Source organism: Elephantulus edwardii, unplaced genomic scaffold, assembly GCF_000299155.1.
Source record: "Elephantulus edwardii isolate Elephantulus edwardi_28Jun2011 unplaced genomic scaffold, EleEdw1.0 scaffold00093, whole genome shotgun sequence".
Lineage (NCBI taxonomy): Eukaryota > Metazoa > Chordata > Mammalia > Macroscelidea > Macroscelididae > Elephantulus > Elephantulus edwardii.
Window position 1 is genome coordinate 2,022,325 of NW_006399843.1, and position 19,630 is coordinate 2,041,954.

The 19,630-nt window shown below is 38.1% G+C and overlaps 1 protein-coding gene across 1 annotated transcript in view; it reads left to right on the top strand.

Annotated features, from left to right (window-relative positions):
- The window catches only part of SIK2 (salt-inducible kinase 2), a 165,104-nt gene that overhangs the window by 100,032 nt on the left and 45,442 nt on the right, over window positions 1-19,630 (top strand). The window contains exon 4 of the mRNA XM_006890767.1: window positions 10,660-10,821. Within this exon, the coding sequence (XP_006890829.1) occupies window positions 10,660-10,821 (162 nt within the window). The remainder of the gene's footprint in view (window positions 1-10,659; window positions 10,822-19,630) is intronic.

Below are 19,630 nucleotides of genomic sequence, written 5' to 3' on the forward strand. Positions count from 1 at the left end.
ATTTCTATCTGGTGCTATTAGTCTTTGACAGCTTTGATGATTTAGTTTGTTACTTTAAGGGTGTGAAGCTTAAAGAGAATTATTTAAAATTTCTGATATGCATGAAATAAAAGGGCTCAACTGGCTAGATTCCTGATATCATTGATAAGCTTTGCTCATTTCCTGGAGGAAGAGAAGGGATACCACTGATGATGATGATGATGATGATGATGATGATGATGATGATGATAGCATCTAACATACTTTGAACAGTTTTTTTCTAACCTCATAGCAAGCATTGTAGTATAAAATTTACACTTTTGAACCCTGAAGGACAAGAAAAAAACATTAATTATAATGTAGAACACCATCTGCCTAACTTGAACGTGCTTGTTGAAGCTTTGATTGTCTTAATTTGGTATTGTTGTTGTGTTCCACCAAGTCAGTACTGATCCATGGGAGCCCTCCTCCAGTGGGCCAGTAAATCACATGAGAGGAGATTGGCCATCTTTCTTCTGTAGAACAACTGGTAGATTCAAACCGCATACCTTTTTATTAGATGCACAATGAATTAGTAAAGATTACTTGACTATTAGAGGGAAAGTGATTATAATATGATTGTTTTTATTATTTTTATTATATTTATTTAATTAATTTTAATGAAAGTTTACAGAGACTTTGGATTTCCATTCATTCATTATTGCACTTTTCTCCCTGCCCAACCTCCCCCCCAGTTCACTCTTCTCTTTGACAAGTAAGAGAAAAATTTTTTATTTGTTATACAATGCCCCTTAAGTCCACTCCACTATGCAGCCTTCATTTTGATTGAATTCCCTATCACTTTTTTTTTTTATGTGTGTACCGTCAAATTGGATCTGACTGGTTCCTCCTTCTTCAGCAGAGCATCTGGTGGATTTGAACCGGGCACCTCTGGGATTGCAGTGCAGTTTCCTACCACTAGGCCACCAGAGCTTGCTGCAGCCTTCATTTTGAAAAGTAAAAGAAAAATTATTTCATTGCTATGCAATCCTTCCCCCTAAGTCCACTCCACTATGCAGCCTTCATTCTGGACTCCTGTCATGACAATAGTACCTAATCCTATATCCCTTTTAAACTGTTTTCTTCCTCTTCTTTTTCAATTCAGTATACAAAATTTATCCCATCTTTCTCAGTCTCCTCCCAAATGATGTCAGTCTCGTTTTACAACAGTGGCACTATGCAGTATTTGTCCTTTGTGACTGAGATATTTCACTCAGCATAATGTCCTCCAGTGCCACCCATTTTGTATATTTCATTAGTTCCTTGTTATTGTGTGAATATAGCACAGCTTCTTTATCCATTCATTTGTTGATGGATATAATATGATTGTTATAGTGACTTAGCAAGATTGTAGTTTGTTAAAAGGAAGATCAGCTCAATCTTGATAACATTGCAGTAGAAGATGTCATATAGATGTACAGTTGAGTAACTACTGAACGGTGTAATGTGCTTGACAAATCTTGAAGTAATTTTATAAAAAATTCAATTCAGGAAAGAAATCTTCCAAGGTAGGTTTCTTTTTTAACTCATAGTAAAACTTCATAGGGTCACTATAAGTCGCCTGCAACTCGACAGCACTTAACAACAACATAGTAAAACTAAGATTTTTATAAACCTCCCTAGAAATTTCATGCAGAATTTTGTGTGTGTGCTTATAACCAAATAATTTTCATTACATTCTAAATTGGATCTATCACGATTGAATTGTAACTTCCCCCAAAATAAAACAGTTTTGCCAAACTGTGGTATCTTGTTTGCTGCTGTGATGCTGAACTTTTAAGATTCTGCACTTCACAAAGAGATTGTCAAAATGATGAAAGAAATAGGCCGACATTGCAATGACATATCTGACAAAGGTCATATCTCTACAATTTAGAGAAGACTCCAACACCTCAACAAGAAAAAGATAGGCAAAACCACCATAAAATGGACTGACAACATGAATAATCTCACCAAGAAGTGAGGTGACCAGCAAACATGTGAGAGAGTGCTCAAGATCACTAGCTATTGCCGATGTTGTTAGATGCCATTGATTCAACTACAACCCATAGCAACCCTCTGAACAACAGATCTGAACCTATCTTGTGCCATCCCTGTGGTGACTATGTGAATACATCTAATTTAGGGTCTTCCTCTCTTTTGATGACACTCCACCTTTCCAAGCATGATGTCTCTCTCCAAAGAATAGCCTCTCCTAGCAGTATGCCCAAAGAATATGAAATGAAGCTTTGTGATCTTTGACTCCACTGAGCCCTCTGGCAGCACCTTCCCCAGAACCTATTTGTTCTTTTGGCAGTCCATGGGATATTCAGTATTCTTCTACGGTACCACAGCTCAGAAACATCAGTTCTTTCATCCTTATTCACTCTCCAGCTATCAAATGCATAGCAAATGATTGAAAAGACCATGGCCTCAACCAGGTGCACCGTAGTCTTCAAACTGTCATCACTGCTCCTCAATAATTTGGAGAAATCCCAGACTGCTGACATTTTCATTACAATATGTCTCCTTATCTCCTGACTGCTGATACCAAGGGTGTTGACTGTGAATCCAAGGAAGATTAGACAGTTTCAGTCTTCTATCCTTTTATCCTCCACTCTGAGAATGTGGCTCTGTGATGCTTGTGGATGCTGGTCCGGATGGTCAAGGAAAGGGAAGTTTTTGGGGTCGTGCTTCCTTTAGGGGTTGTTTTTGAAGTGTATTATTGCTCTCTTCCCCCCAAGAGCAGGTGTTCCTCAGCCTAGGGTTTAAATTTATTAATTTTCAAATGAATATTCCTTGAATGACTCAGCAATCTTCTATTTGCTGAACTGAACAACTTGGTGTTGCTGTGATGCTGCACACTGTTCCATAGTCTTGTCAAATACCGTAATGGTTACCCATTATGTACAGTTTTTTGGATGAGCTTCCAAATTGATTTATGCTGGGAAGCAGGAGTGGCAATCCACTTCATTAAACTAGGTGCCTCTGGAAACTGTACAAACTCTCTAAATACTTTAAATGTACAGAAATGATTGTAGTCTAGAACAGTTATGTACAGAAATGGTGTTAGTCATAGAACAGAGTTTAGGTCTTTTGTGCAAAACTTACTTTCAGTTGTATTCGACTTGACAACACTTAACCATTGCTTAGTGAAACTAGTGCTGTTATATCTGGAAGAACACTCTTCCACTTTGTATATCACTCTTTATCAGTGTGCAGAATGAAGTAACCTGGGTTTGTTGTGATACTGAACCTTGTGCCATGGGGATATCAAATACCAGAATGGCTTCCCAGTGTGGACAATGTTTGGTGGAACTCCCAGTTGTAAAACAGGTCCAAAAGCAGGAGTGGCATCCACTTCCTAAACCACATACCTCTGGAAACTCTATGAACTTGGTGAAATGACAACAGTTATGGAAAGGCATTAGGTCTTCTGTTCATAGAGTCACTATGAGTCGGTCTCGACTCAATGGCAATCAACAACATCCATTTATTATGATGTTGCCTATCAGTATGTTGTTATTGTTATTGTTATTGTTCTTGTATGCTTTTGAGTCAGAACTGGCCTGTAGCTGACCCTCGAATGGGTTTTCAGAGGCAGTTAATCTCATGGGAAGAGATTGCCTATCTTTCTCCCATGGAGCAGCTGGCATATTCACACTGCATACCTTCAGGACTGCAGCGCAACTTCTTACCACTAGACCACCAGAGTGCCCTCTGTTAGTCTAGTGGTGAGAAATTTTGTTTTTTTGATGTTAAGATCTCATCCATATTTAAGGCTATATTCTTTGATCTTCTGCAGCAAGTGCATCACCCACTTTCAGGAAGCAACGTTGTGTTATCTATAGAGCATAGGTTATTGATTAGTCTTCCTCCAATCCTAATGCCACATTCTTCTTCATAGAGTCCAGCTGCTCAATTGGAGCCAATTGGCTCAGCATACAGATTGAATAGGTATGGAGAGAGAGGATATAACCCTGATGCATACCTTGCTTAATTTTAAACCATGTAATGTTCCCTTGCTCTGTTTGCTTAACAGCCTCTTGGTCTAGGCATAGGTTTCACATGTCTAGGTATAGGTTTTGCATGAGCACAATTAAGTGTGCTGAGATTCCCATTCTTCTCAGTGTTAGCCACAATTTGTTATGCCTTTGCATAGTCAATAAAGCACAAGTAGGACTTTTTTTCTGGTATTCTTTGCTCTAAGCCAGGACTCAGTGAACATCAGTAGTGATATTTATGGGGCCACAGCCTTTTCTAAATTCTGTTTGAATGCCTGACTGTTCGAGCCATTTTTTAATAATCTTCAGCAAAATTTTGCTTGTATGTAATATTATTAAAGTTGTGAGCTTAAAGATAGATGAAGAGAAGGGTGAGAGAGAGAGACTGTGTGTATGTGATTAGCTGTTGTTACTATTGTTGTATGCCACCAATTAGCTATTAGAGAGATTCAAATAAAAGCAACAATGAGATGTCATTTCATTGATATACCACTATTCAGCAAGACAGCAAAAAACAAATGCCAGTGAAGATGTGGAGAGATTGGCACTCTCGTACACTGTTGGTGGAAATGTAAAGTGGTGCAACTGCTATGGAAAGTGTTTCTGTAAAGAGTTGAAAATAGACCTTCCATTTGATCCAACAATCCCATTACTAAGTATATATCCCAAAGAAATAAGGATGTCACACAAACTGATATATACAGTTGCAAAGAGATGGATACAATCCTAGTGCCCATCAGTGGGAGAATGACTAAAGAAACTGTGGTGCATTCACAAAGTGAAGTATTACATATCATTAAAAAGCAATCAAGAATTTGTGAAATTCTCTATAAAATGAATGAAACCAAAACCTTTATAAGTGACATATTCACAAAAGGACAATTATGGTAGAAGATAACTAATATAAAAGATTTGGAATGATTTGCACACTGACTCAATCTTGAAGGGCTAACAGATGAGAAGGGAGCAAAAATTAATAGGCAAGCTGGGTAAAGAGAAAGACAATTACATGCAGTAAGTGCTTGACATTTTAAGACAAGTGTGTATAAATGAATGAAAGCCAAGATGATTTGTAAACTTTCACTCAAATTTAAAAAAGATAAAAAGAAAGAACTAATTAAAATGGATAATAGACCTTTATTTAAGAGCTAAAACTATAAATCTCAAGGTAAATCTTTGAAAATAAAAGAAAAAATCATTGGCCCCTTCCAACACTTACTGTATCAGAAACTCTGAGGGTGGTGGTAATTGTTGTTGTTAGGTGCCATTGAGTCAGGTATGTCTCATAGCGACCCTGTGAACAAAAGATCTGAACCCTACTCTATCCTGCACCATCCTCACACTTCAGGGCATACAAGAGTACTAGAGCGCATTGTAGCAGTCACCCTAAGTCCTGTAAGGATTTAAGGTAGACTGGTTTTTTAGAAATATTAGCAGAATGATTGAGGGATTGACTGAAATCTGTTTCTAATTTAGCACATGACTGCTTTTCTAAAAAAAAAATTATTTTGTTTTTCATTCTCATTGTATTTCTTATAATCATCCCCATACATTGTGTCTTATAAAATTAATCTCCACTGATCTCGATGGCACATAACGACTACTTTTATTACTTATTTCTCAGCACGTGCTACAGTGATAAGTAATTTCAGGGACACCTACATTGCAGAAACTGTAAAGAATAGGTAAAATAATTGATGTGTTGTAATATTTGCTGAGGTTTTGCTAAAAAAGCAAAAGATCATTTCCTTAGGCAGTTGATCTCTATTTCTGGAATTCAGATGTCATTTAATACTAGGTTCATATTCTATGACATTGCTTAAGTGTCAAGAACAACTAAAAGTGACCCTATGAACAACAGATCTGAACCTCTCTCCCAACCTATGCCATCCTCACAATATCTAACACCCACCAACCCATTGTTGCAGTCACCATATCTGTCAGCCTTGTGGAAGGTCTTTCTTTTCTTTGCTGTCTCTCCACCTTACCAAACATAATGTCTCTCTCCACATAGTAACCTCTTCTAGCAATATGACCAAAGTTTGTGAGATGAAGCTTTATCATCTTTGCCTCCAACAAGCACTCTGGCTGTGACTTCTCCAAGACATGTTTGTTTGTTCTTTTGGCAATCCATGGGATATTACATATTCTTCTTCAGTACCTCCACAGTTCAGAAACATCAATTCTCCTTCTATCATCCTTAATCATTGTCCAGCTCTCAGATGCATAGCAAGTGACTGAAAAGACCATGGCCTGAATCAGGTGCACCTTAGTCTTCAAATTGTCATCACTGTTCCTCAATAATTTGGAGAAGTCCCTGACTGCCAACTTTCCCATTGCAATGTCTCCTGATCTCCTGACTGCTAGTATCAAGAGTGTTGATTGTGGATCCAAGTAAGAAGTTGTTGAGAGTTTCAGTCTTTTCTCCATCTTTCATAAGATTGCCTGTTCTTCTTCATACAATCCAGCCTCTCAAATAATTGGCTCAAGATACAGATTAAATAGAAAAAAAGGAGCTTCCTTGTCGCACGCAGTCTGCAGGGTGTTGCAGTGCTGAGCCAAAAGTCACACCTCTCTGACCACTGGAATCCACCAGCAGTTCCAAGGGAGAAAAGGATGGCTCGCTCCACGGAACCACTGTTGTCAAAAATGATTGTTAAAGGAATCATACTAGTTGAAGTTGTGGGTATTCCTGGAGCTTACATTTTGTTTAAGAAAATGAACTCAAGCCAAGATTTCAGAGAACTAATGGGCCAGAAGTATCCTGTAATCTTGAAAGTTTATTACAAGTCTATTGAACAATCTGGAATGTATGGAGTCAGAGAGCAAGATCGAGAAAAATGGCTGAACAGCAAAAATTAGAACCAGTCATCACGTTCAGCTTCCCATTTAAGCTGTTTGAGACCTGGGGAAGAAAGAGATGAAAGATGAGCCCACCCAACTGGACAGCTGGCGGTTCCATGGACCACCTGCCTGCGTGACCACTGTGACCTGAAGCTCACATCATATCCACTACACAAAGTCCACTGACTGCTGTTTTCTCTATGTATCAATATTTAAAACACTCATGGTTTACAAGTAAAAGATTATAAAAACGAAAAAAAAAAGATACAGATTAAATAGATAGGGAGAAATGATACAACCCAGATGCACACCTTTCCTAATTTAATGTTTAAGTGTAGGTAATATATTATTTTTCAAACAGTGCCTTTGTTTGATGCAAGGTGTAAGTGCTTTTCCTTTCAACCTTTGGCTGGGGCAGTGCTAATTTGGACTGATAAACTTCAATTAAAAAATAACTACATTTTCCTGTGCTTCTCAGGGCTCATTTTCTAGGCAATAGTTAAGGTTCTTGTTTGATATCTATTAACTTAGACTTGTTCATGTCTTTGTGTTGTTGAAACCTGAAAAATCTTTCCTGCTAAGCAACATTGACTTTGCATTTTCAACCGAAAGAATTGTGTGTTTGAGAAGTCAACATTTGTCCATGAAAACATTATCTCATGAAGTTTAATAGCATTTGGCTGGGATCCCTGGAAGGAAATTATTAAGTAACCAAAAGATAGTACTAATATAAAACAAGTAACATTCTCCATTGTAAATAAGTGTGTTTGTGCAAAAGTCCAGCCCTTTAATACGGGTTTTCTAGATCCTCCAGTATAAAAACAGATGCTGGCACATTATCCTGTTGCCAGTGCTTAAGCATAACCATCCTGGTGACAGTTTGAACATTTGACTGTAAAAACTCAACATGTTTGTTCTTAAATGATCCTATACATACCTTTAAGAATCATGGATAACTACAATGTAAGTTTAGTAAAGGCAAGAGGAAAATGTAACAAGCTGATTATCTCAACTTGTGAAATAATATATGTAGAATAGAAAAATGCCTACTTAACATTTATAACCCATAACATGTACGTTTACACATGTTCTTTTATTCCACATTTTGTAATATTGTTGATGAGAAGATCATGAAGCCATCCATCATAGAATCTTAATCAGCTATGTACTTAAGAAATGTACCTGTGATGTTTTATATGAATGCTTTGGTCATTAACCTCAAAAAGTCTAAATACATGCAGCAATGAATGAATGGAAATCCAAAATCTCTGTAAATGCTCATTAAAATTATTTTTTAAAAAGTTTAAATACAAATATCTTCCGTTTTATAAACCCAGAGTATTAGGGTTGGGGGGGGGGAGAGGGAGAGAGGGAAAATATTTAGAGAAGAGGGAGCATTCATTCTAGCTGAAGTGATGGACTAAGGACAAGATTGCCTTTGAGCAAGGTATTGAAAGGAAACTTAATGAAATAAAAATACAAAGCCATTTACACAAACTTTGTAGGTAAACCAGTGTAGAATTTATAAACAAAATGAATTGCAAGAATTTTTTTCTAAAATGACCAAAAAAAGAAAAGAAAAAAACCAAAGTCTCTATCTTCAGATAGGTCATTCACTTACCGTTTGTTCCAGTTCAGCCAGATTACTTAATCCTCTGTTCTTTAGCTGCTTCCTCTATAAAATGAGGTTTGAATAATAGTTATCATAGCCAGGTTTTGGGAATGTTCTTCATCTCAGCATGCTTTGTAAGTTCATACAGTACAAACGTTAGTAAATTTTATAGTAAGTGTTGAGAATGGCATGGACCAAAGGCATAAAATTGAAAGCTCAATAAGCCAGATAGAGCAAAATGTGTGTGAAGGTAATTGTGAATATTAATTATCTCGTACATCACTTGGGAAAATTCTCTTTGATAGAAACGTCTTTCGTTATTTTTGTTGATACTTTCTCTCTCAAAAGATATTAAAAGAGTATAGTAGGTTTAGGTACAGACAGCCTCTACTAACCTGGCAAGGAGAAAGAGTCCCCAGTAGGAGCAAAAAATTTATTCCTGTAACATCAGACATGCCTCACATGCGTGTGCACACACATGCTTCACGTGCATACACACACATGCATACCTTCCACACCTTCTTTTACCAATTCCAACACTACCCTACCACAACTCTACTACTCAGTTCCCTGATATGTTGCAGTGGCCACACAGAACTCACAGTACTCACAATTAAGGTTTTTAGTAGGGACGTACCATGTTACAATTTGGGTCAGAAACACTTAGGATACATTTCTTCAGTCAGGACTACCTCTTCTCAGCCAGGCTCGCAGGCAGGCAGGCCTTTCTCTGACCCTGGGCCTCATGACCTTGGCTTTTGCCCCAGGCTCAGGCAAATGTTACAAAGCTCTTTTAGTCCTTCCAATAATGTTTCCCTCCTATTCCACCAGACCTGTATGCTTGCCTCTACTTCTGAGTGGGTAGACCTAGCCTCAACAGTCTCTGACACTGCTCTCTGGTTCACCACCACGCCTTCTGCTTCTTGAACTGCGGGTCTCTGCCCTGTTGTGTTTTGGTCTCACTCCATCTTGTGCAGAAATATCCAAAGGATGTGCTGCACTGTCTGCATCTTCTTTCTTGGTAATAGTGAGAATCCTATTTCCTCCCAATGAACCTGTTCAGTTTAAGCCTGGCAAGATGGAAAACCTGACCATTCCTCACCTTAATTTTGTGCATCTTTTATTTGCATGTTCTCACCTAAAAGATGCCATTTAACTTCTTCATAACATTAGCAAGCTATCCAGCCCCCTTGTGGTCTACAGACCTGTAACTTTTTTCTAGCCCTGCAGAGCCATATTGTAGAACGTTTAAACCTACATTGGCCAGTCTGCTACAAAAAATCATTTCAGAGGCCTTTAAGGTCTTCAGATGAAAGTTGTATGAGTTCCAATGTTTTGTTTCATTGAAGTCATGTAAACAGTATATGCAGAATTATTTTCCAGTATACTTTATAAGCTTTAAGACAGCTAATGTATCTTGTAAATTATATTTATCATATGGTTTAGACTACATAACTGCCATGACAATGTTTGATTTAGAGAACAAGTCTGCATGTGCTTGGTTACATCAGAATTGCTCATTTGTACAAGAGAACAGCCTGTGAATTATTTATGCAATTTCCAGATACCATTGTATCTCATGTTACTGGTAGTTTTTATAATAGTTAATGAAAGCATTGTTGTTGGTTTTTTTAAAAAAAAAAAAAGATGTCCCTTATCTGGTGGGATGTTGGTGATCCATATTCTCTGTTTTAAGGCATTTTATTTTTAAAATGTTGGTTAAGAAGCATACTCAATAAACTTTTCAGCAAAAATTAGGCATTCTTGCGCAGAAGAAGCATTTTGCCTTAAATTTTGACTGTTTGGCCACTTGCTGTCATTTAGTATTGAGTCTTATTATTTATCTAAACTGCAAAGAACTGTAAGCTTCATTCTTTCTCTAAAAGGCAAAGAGCTTAGAAAACAGCATTTTATTTGAATGCCAAATCTACTTTATTAAATGCAAAATACTAATTTTAAAACACCAGAACAATTGCTGTTGGGTCATTTCTAGCTAATATTTGTCAGTAGCATATGCTCCATTGGGTTTTTGATGGCTGATGTTTCAGAAATTGATAATGGAATACTTCTAGGGTAGACTTGAATCTCTAACCTTTTAATTAGCAGCCAAGTACATTAACCACTTGCTGGACCCAAGGAATTGCTGAAGACTAGGTGAGTTGTTTTATTGCAGTGAATAATTCTAAATTCTCTCTTTTATAGATTATCTTGCTAATCATGGCCGGTTAAATGAGTCTGAAGCCAGGCGTAAATTCTGGCAAATCCTGTCTGCTGTTGATTATTGTCATGGGCGGAAGATTGTGCATCGTGACCTCAAGGCTGAAAATCTCCTGCTAGATAACAACATGAATATCAAAATAGCAGGTAAGTGGGACATGACTGGGTCTGCTGAAACAAACCTGCAGAAATGAAGTGAGGATAGCTTCTATCTGATAACATCAAGCTTTCTCAGAGTGAAATTTCTCCATTCAATTACACAAAGCTTTATACATTAGTTAAAAGTAAAGAAAGTAAGTTCCTTTTGAACATACACAGTGGTATATCTACAACTGAGGTCTGATTTTTATCCTCAGTCTGACTGTCCCACGTGGCTTTGTTGAAGGGAGCTACAACAAAGTGAGTATGAGTGTTTGGACGAACTAGCCTACTGGTGCTAGAACTGCCTTACTAATTATGGATGATGGCCTCAGGAGGTAGCATACAGAAAAAGGAAGTAATGGAAATAGAATGAGAAAGGTTTGAGTCACATTAGTAACTTGCCCTACTCTGGTTAAACAGGATTTTGATTTATAAAATAGAAATTAGAGGTAGGGATTATTTTTGTTTGTTTCCCCTTAACTCTTTTTACAATTGAAAAAAACCTTTACATTCTCGGTTTCTTTTTTCACATAGATAAAACTCATCCATTAAATAAGTATTTACATGTCAATTCTGGAGCTACAAATCACAAAGTTATTTCCTCTGATCTTAAAACTCTGGTGGAAAGGGATATATAATTAAAGTCTGGATGACATTTACTGTAAATGTGATATGTATGAAGTGCAGTGGGAGTGGAGGTGGGGACTTCAGTCTCTCTGAACAGAGAAGCTTCACAGAGGAGGAACTATTTGAGTTTAGTCCTGAGAAATGAATTAGAAACTTGCCAACAAGATAAATAGAATAGACATTCTAGCCAGTGTAAATACCACAGGCATGAGAGAGATTGAAAGTAGAAAAGTGGGAGACTGTAGCCTTATAGTATTTAAATGTAAAAATCAGTAGGAATTGGAGATTGACATAAAAGAAGTTAGTTTATAGGTAATAAGTTCAGTCAATTGAAAATTTTATGGCAGGAATAGAAGGCAAAGTCCAAATAGGATAAGACAGTGAGATTTGGATACTAGAAAGCTATCTCTGACAGCATGGATAGGAGATGAGAGGAAGATTACAGAAAGGAAGATTAAGGACTTTTTTATAGTCCAGTTAAGAAAATGTGGAGCTGAAGGAGAACAGCAGCACTAACAGTTCAGTATGTATTTAGGATGGATAGAGGAAGGGAAATTTCATTTTGGTAGAGATTTAGAAGGTGGTAAGTGACACAACTCAAAAGGTTATCAGAGTTACAAACAGAAGTGTTTTGCTCTAGGATTGTGAAAGAGGAGCTTGGAGATGTCCAGATGAGAGAAGCAGAGCCAGAAATCACTGATTAACTAGCCCAGTTGGATCCTCACTGGATCCAGCTACTTAGGAGGAAAGTATCTGCTTTGGTTTTCTGCCTTGGGGTGCAAATAGCATTTAAAAGCTTCTGACTTGTGTACTGGACCAGGGAGGTTTTGTATCATTTCCTGGCAGTTTTTCTCTTGGGCATTTTGGGGAAGGTAAACAAGCTTTATGTCTTTTCTTTTAAGTGCCAGGTTTACATATGTAGGAGAAAGAATGGGTTTTGCGTTCTTTAATCTGTGGTTTTCTTCCTGAAAAAGACATAGTGGTTTTAAAGTTAGTTTGTTATGTTTCTATGTGTGTATATAAATATGAACATATTTGCATATATATATATTTATTTGCCATTTTAGTTTTGAAAAGATCTTATATAATGTTAATGTTCTTATAGTTTCTATGTATGTTCACAGATGAACACACAGTTCTGTAGAATAAAGGAGATAGATAATCCTTCACCTTTATATTCCTTTATTGGTGAAACAAAAATTCACAAAAATAATACCTCAGGAATTCTAGATATCTCTTTAAGGAGAAAAACATTGTCATTAGGTGTCACCAAGTCAGCACCAACTCTAATGACTATATATACACGACAGAGTGCACTCTTAACCTGTCCTGTGCCATCCTCACAGTCTACTGCACTAAGCCCATTGTTGCCGTCACTATGTCAGTCCATCTCACTGAGGGACTTTCTTTCTGTCTCTTACTCTGTAATTTTTCAGGTGTGATTTATCTTTCCAGAGACTGGCCTCTCTTGATAACATTCCCCAAGTATGTGAGACAGAATCCTTTTTTTTTTCCATTATTTTTTGTGCATGTACCGTCAAATCAGATCTGACTGGTACAGGAGGAAATTGTCCTTCTCTGGCAGAGCATCTGGTGGATTTGAACAGATTCTCACCACTGGACCAATTGGCAGCATCAGGATGGATGGTGAAGAGATTGAGATTATACACAGCTTTAGTTTGCTTGGCTCCATAGTCAACAGTCTTGGCATCAGCAGCTAGGAAATTAAAAGGCGCATTGCCATGGGAAAGTCTGCTGTTAGGGACCTCTCCAAAGTGCTGAAGAGCAATGGTGTCTCTCTGGAGACTAAGGTGTGTCTGATACATGCCATGGTCTTCGCAATCACCTGTTAGGCATCAGAGAGTTGGACAATGACCAAGGAGGATAGAAGGAGAATTGATGCCTTTGAGCTGTGGTGCTGGAGAACAGTATTGAGAATACCATGGACTGCTAGGAAAACAAACAGATTTGTCCTGGAGAGGGTTAAACCGGTGGCTCCTTGGAGGCAAGGATTCTGAGGCTCCGTCTAACTTACTTTGGGTTTTTTTTTTCTATATTTTATTAATTTTCATAAACATTTACAGAGATTTTGGGTTTCCATTCATTCATTGTTGCACTATTCTCTCTACCCTCCTCCCAGTTTGTTCTTGTCCAAATGCCACAGTGCTTGTCAAAGCCAGTTCTGATTAATCTTCTTTGTCAGTGTGTCCTTTGCCATTCCCTGTCACTCCTCCCTGAGAGAGACTTCACCCTGAGTCATAAGGAAAAGGGGATGGCGTATTCTCTTAGCTACTTCCTGCTGAAAAGGGACGCTGTGGGTTTCAGGGTGAAGATCTTCTCTCACTACTCTAAAGGGCCCCTTTGGCAGTAGGAAACACATAGACTATTATGGAGATTGATTTTGGAATTTAGATGCACTCTTATTGATTGTGCTTGGCCGTACATGTTCATATGCTTGAAGATGTATCATGGGGGTGTTGCAACCTAGAAGACACAAATTTGACTAACAAGTTATAAGTACATGAGTCCAAAAATTATGGAAAAGTAAAAGAAAAGATTCTTTCATTGTTTTACAAACCCTCCCCCAGGTCCCCTTCACCATGTAGCCCTCGCTCTAGTCTCCTTCCGTCTAACTTACTTTGGACATGTTGTGAGGAGAGACCGGTCCTTAGAGAGAGGGACATCATGCTTGGGAGGGTGGAGGGACAGCGCAGGAGAGGAAGGCCCTCTATGAGGTGGATTGATTCAGTGACTGGGATAATTGGGATGGGAGTGTCAGAGACAGTGCGATTGGCACAGGACAGAGCAGAGTTTAGGGCTGTTGTACATAGGGTCACTATGAGTCGCAGGCGACTCGACGGCACATAACAACAACATATGTTGCACTCCTAATCACAAAATTGGCAGTTTCAGTCCACCAGCTGCTCCACAGGAGAAAGTCTACTCTTAGTAAAATTTATAGCCTCAGAAATCCAATGTCAGATCTCTATGCATCAGAATCAGTTCAACCCAATCAGGGTTTGGTTTGGTTTGGTTTGGTTTGGTTTGTTTTTATTATGTCTACAGTAATTCAGATCTAAAATATAGATAAACTCAATGTTTCTGGTGTCACATGAGTTGCTTTTATTTTATTCATCTTTTTTATGTTTGTTTTTTTACTAGTTGAACTCCAAAATCTTCTAATTATTTGGAATGTTAAATACCTAAAGCTGTCCTAGTTGATATGACAGCCAACATTTTATTGAGCCCTCACTATTTTCAGATATTTTGCTAGATATCTATTTGCTAGGTTTCAGAGCAGTTCTGAGAGCTGTATGGTTATGGCCAGTTTTTAGATAAAAAAGCTGAAACTTAAGGAAACAAGGTAATGCAGATTATAAGTAGCAGGCTTAGAATTCAAACTTAGATCTTTCTGATTATACAGTATTCATGTTTCTTCCTTTACCCTGTGTCAATTATTCTTCAGAGAATACAAGCAAGTTTTATGTTTTATCATCCTGTATTTATACATTTAATGATCTTATTTCTATCCCTCCCAAGTGCATACACACATATTCATACATACACCCCACCCCACCCCACCCCCATTAGCAGCTGATTATGCCACTGGACAAAGTTCTAGAGATTCAGACATTTCAACATAACAGAAAGGCTCAACTCTTTTCTCCCTGCAAGGAGTTAACAATCAAGTAAAGAAAGAGATCTTTAAATAAATATAATACAAAAAGATAATTGTTTTAAAGGCCATGAGAATAATAGAAAGACTGCCTGAGGAAGTCAGGGAAATTATTAGCTAAAACTTGATTAACAAGAAGGCATTTGTGGTGGGGTTGAAGGAAGGAGAGAGACACAGAGAAAAAGCTAGTTTTTGAGAGCAGAGGATAAGGGTGACTACTCTGAGCAATAAGATATGCAAAAGTGTAGAAAACCTAGTGTTTAGTGGAAACTACATAAGGCCAGAGATAGTGGAGCATGAGAAGTGATAAGAACATGGATAAGAAGGTATGGGCCACATCATGAAGAGTTCCACTTGCCGTACAAAGTTTTGATGTGTTCCAGTGTCTTTAAAATAATCCTCCAGAATTTTTCTTTTTAAATCTTATTTAACTTGTTGAAAATATGCACAGCAAATCATACACAAATTCAACAGTTTATACATGTGCAATGCGGTGACACTGAATGTATCCTTCATGTTGTGCAAGCGTTCTCAGCTTTTTTTTTTAGTTGTTCCTTCCTTGTTAACATAAACTCACTGGCTCCTTAGGGTACCTTTGTAATAGTTATGCTGCTAACCCAAAGGCCATGCCTTGCTGGCAGCTGGAATAAACCAGCAGCTCCAGAGGGGTAGGTTGGACAGTCTCTTCCCATGCAATTTATTTATAGCCTTAAAAACCCAATGGAAGGTCAGCTATTAGTCAGTAATAAGATTTATTATCAATTTGTTCCATATAGATAGTTCTAAGAGCATAATGTTCAAGGTAAACCTTTTTTACTAGTTAAGTTTAATTTTTTATTTTTTTCCTTTTAAGGGGATATTTCTTCAGGGGATATTTTTTGTTTAAGATGTAAAAATTATGTCATGGCAGTAGTTTCAGGAGTTTATCCTACCATCATGGCTCTAAAATGTCCTAGTAGTCCATTACAATTTAAATCCTGGTCTACATTTTCTTCCTTTTCATTGGGATTCTTCTCTGGAATCTTAGAGCAGAATCTTGAATAAGGGCAGTTGAGCATTACTAAGTTTTTCTGCTCTCATGGCAAAAGAAAAGTTGTTCATGAAGGCAGTTAGTTACATATTCATATCCTCCTCCTGCTCTGTCTGTCCTCTTCTGTTCTAGATAAACAGAAACCAGTTGTTTTGCAAGTTTTTAAGACCCCAGGCACCATGCTATGAATATGAACAGAGGTAGAACAGGAACACAAAACATATCATTAGGTCAGTTACCTGAGATGACCCTTATGACCTTAAACTTACAAACTGAGGTACCAAATCCTATGAGGTGATCAGCTGTACATAAACAGCCTGTGGACTTCATTTTTTCCCTCTCCTGTCATTGCTGTAAATATATATGTCATATAACTTTTGTCAATTCAGCTTTGTATAAGTAACTAACAGCAGTTACAATAAATAGCTGTGCAGTCCTACCCTTAATCACTGCCATTTCCCCCTCACTGATAACCCCTCTTATACCATCTCTCCTAGTCCTTAGAACTACCAGTAAAATTTGAGTTTCTATGCATTTTCCTTTTCTTGTCTTATTATACAAGTGAGGTAATACAGTATTGTCTTTTAGTGCTTGACTTATTTCACCTAGCATATCTTCAAGCTCCATCCATATCAAGACTTCATTTCTCCAACTGCCTGAGTACTGTATTCCATCGTCTGTATGTTTCCACCTTTTGGCTGCTGTTAGTAATGTTGCAGTGAACATTGTTGTACAGGTTTTTGTTTGAGTCTCTAAAGTCTTTAGGTATTTAAGTGGGAGTGGAATTGCTGGGTCATAAGATAATTTTTGAGAAATTACTATACTGTTTCTCAGAGCACCTTTACCTTTTGCGTTCCTACCTGTAATGGAAAAGGGTTCCAATCTTTACCAACATTTCTCTTTCTCTTACAATCTTAGCCATCACAATGTGTAGAATATTTATTATCCATAGTTTTTATCATGTTTTCCTTTAAGAACATCATAATCTGATTTCTCAAAATTCTTGAATTTTAAAGAAATACAGCATGCATGGGGAAGAACATGTAAAAACTCAAACTAAAGTACAAATTTATTTTCTCAAATTGTACTTTCTGTTTCTTCCTTTGATCCTTTTAATTGCTAAATGAGCTAAATAAATGGACTGTTTTAGCTTATTTTTGTGTTGAAATTGGGAGAGTAGTGCTAACTAAAACTAGATTTGAATTAAAATATTGTACAACTATCGTATATGGTTCGTTTCCATAAACATTTATTTTGGTATCAGCATCTTTTTTATGCTCCCCCAGTGGGTAAGGTCGTCACACAGGAGTGAGGTGTATGCTCACATCGAGCTGTACTCATTGCTTTACTTTTGAGACCTCTAATCTCTGTGAGAGTGCTGGTGGCCTAGTGGCAAGAAGCTGCACTGCAATCCCAAAGGCACATGGCTCAAGGCCACCACGTGCTCCACAGAAGAGGATGAGCAATCTCCTTCTGTGCGATTAACTGCCTCTGAGAACCCACTGGGGGGTATCTGTGGATTGGTTCCGAGTCTGTGGTACACAACAACAACAATCTTTGTAAGAAAAGATGGTGAGACTTCATCTACATACTTGAGGGTTGTTGTCAAGAGGGACGAGTACCTGACAAAGCAGTAGGTCAGCTAAAGACAAGAAGACGCCTCAAAGAGATTGAGACAATGGCTACAGTGGGTGTACAGCAGTGATTGTGAGGATGGCATAGGACCAAGTAATATTTTGTTCTGTTGTACATAGGGTATCTGTGTGTAGGAACCAACTTGATAGAACCTAACAACAGCCATTTTTGTAAAATGACTGCTAAGACATTCAGAATTAAAGACTTAAGAAGCAATTGATGTTGTTGTGTACCATCAAGTCAGAACCAACCCATAGCTACCCTCCTGTGAGTTTTCAGAGGCAGTAAATTGCACAGGAGAAGAATGTCCATCTCTCTCCCATGGAGAAGCTGGTGGATTCAAGCCACCTATCTTTGCATTTGCAGTAGTTTCTTAACACAGAGGCACCAGAACTGTAATTCATGTTCAGTTTTAATTGTGATGTTGTGTCCTGTTGTTCTTTTGACTATAGGTGTTCAGGCATTGAGTGGAGTATAGACAGATGAAGAACATTTTTAGTCTTCATTCCTCAATCAGAAGTTTTCTCATAAATACTTAGATAAGGATGAAATTTTATTAATTAATTGCCTGGAGCAAGTTTTCAGAAAATAATCACAACTCAAACAAGACTCCACATAAAGAGTATTGAGTTTTGTAACAGACATTCTGGCTTTGCCACTTAGTAGCTCGGTGACTTTAAGCCAGTTGTTTAACCTCTCTGAATCTTGGCTTTCATACCCAGTGGATAGAGATTAACCTGTTTTCCAGAGCTTTATCGAAATCAGTGATAATATACACAGAGAGGTAGTATAGGGTAATCAGGAAGAGTATGGTCTCTCCTGGTTTTGAATCCTGGCTCTTGCATTCTCTGGCTCCATTGACTTGGGCATATTACTTAACCTCTTTGTCCTTGATTTGCTTATCTTTAAAAGGAGAACAGTAAGGGTGCATATCTCAGGATATTTTCATTCGAGTTAATATTTGCAAACTACTTAAAAGAGTGCCTGGTACATAGTTGGTGTTTCTTAAATGTTAAGTAAAATTGTGGATTAAAGCTCTGGTAACTGTGAGCCCTCAATAAAAGGTAGCTTGCACTTGCTGCAGAGGGTCAAGGACTGCAGCCTTCAGTATGGACTGAGGCTCAATGTCAAGAAGACAAAGATTCTCACCACTGGATCAATTGGTAGCATCAGGATGGATGGTGAAGAGATTGAGATTGTTCACAGCTTTAGTTTGCTCTTCTCCACGGTCAACACTCTTGGCACCAGCAGCCAGGAAATCAAAAACCGTATTGCGATGGGAAAGTCTGCTGTTAGGACCTCTCTAAAGTACTCAAGAGCAACGGTGTCTCTCTGGAGACTAAGGTGTGCCTGATATAGGCCATGGTTTTTGCAGTCACTTGTTATTCATCAGAGAGTTGGACAATGACTAGGGAAGATAGAAGGAGGATTGATACCTTTGAGCTGTGGTGCTGGAGAAAAGTATTGAATGTACCCTGGACTGCCAAGAAAACAAGAGGGTTAAACCAGGCTACTCCTTGGAGTCAAGGATTTTGGGGCTTCATCTGACATACTTTGGACATGTTGTAAGGAGAGACAGGTCCTTGGAGAGAGACATCATGCTTGGTAAGGTGGAGGGACAGTGCAGGAGGGGTAGACCCTCTATGAGGTGGATTGATTCAGTGACTGGGGTAATCGGGTAATTCAGAGAACTGCCAGAAGTCCAGGCTGGGTTTAGAAGGGGTCGTGGTACTAGGGATATTGTAGCCGATGTTAGATGGATCTTAGCTGAAAGCAGAGAATACCAGAAGAATGTCTATCTGTGTTTCATTGATTATGCAAAGGCATTTGACTGCGTAGATCATAAC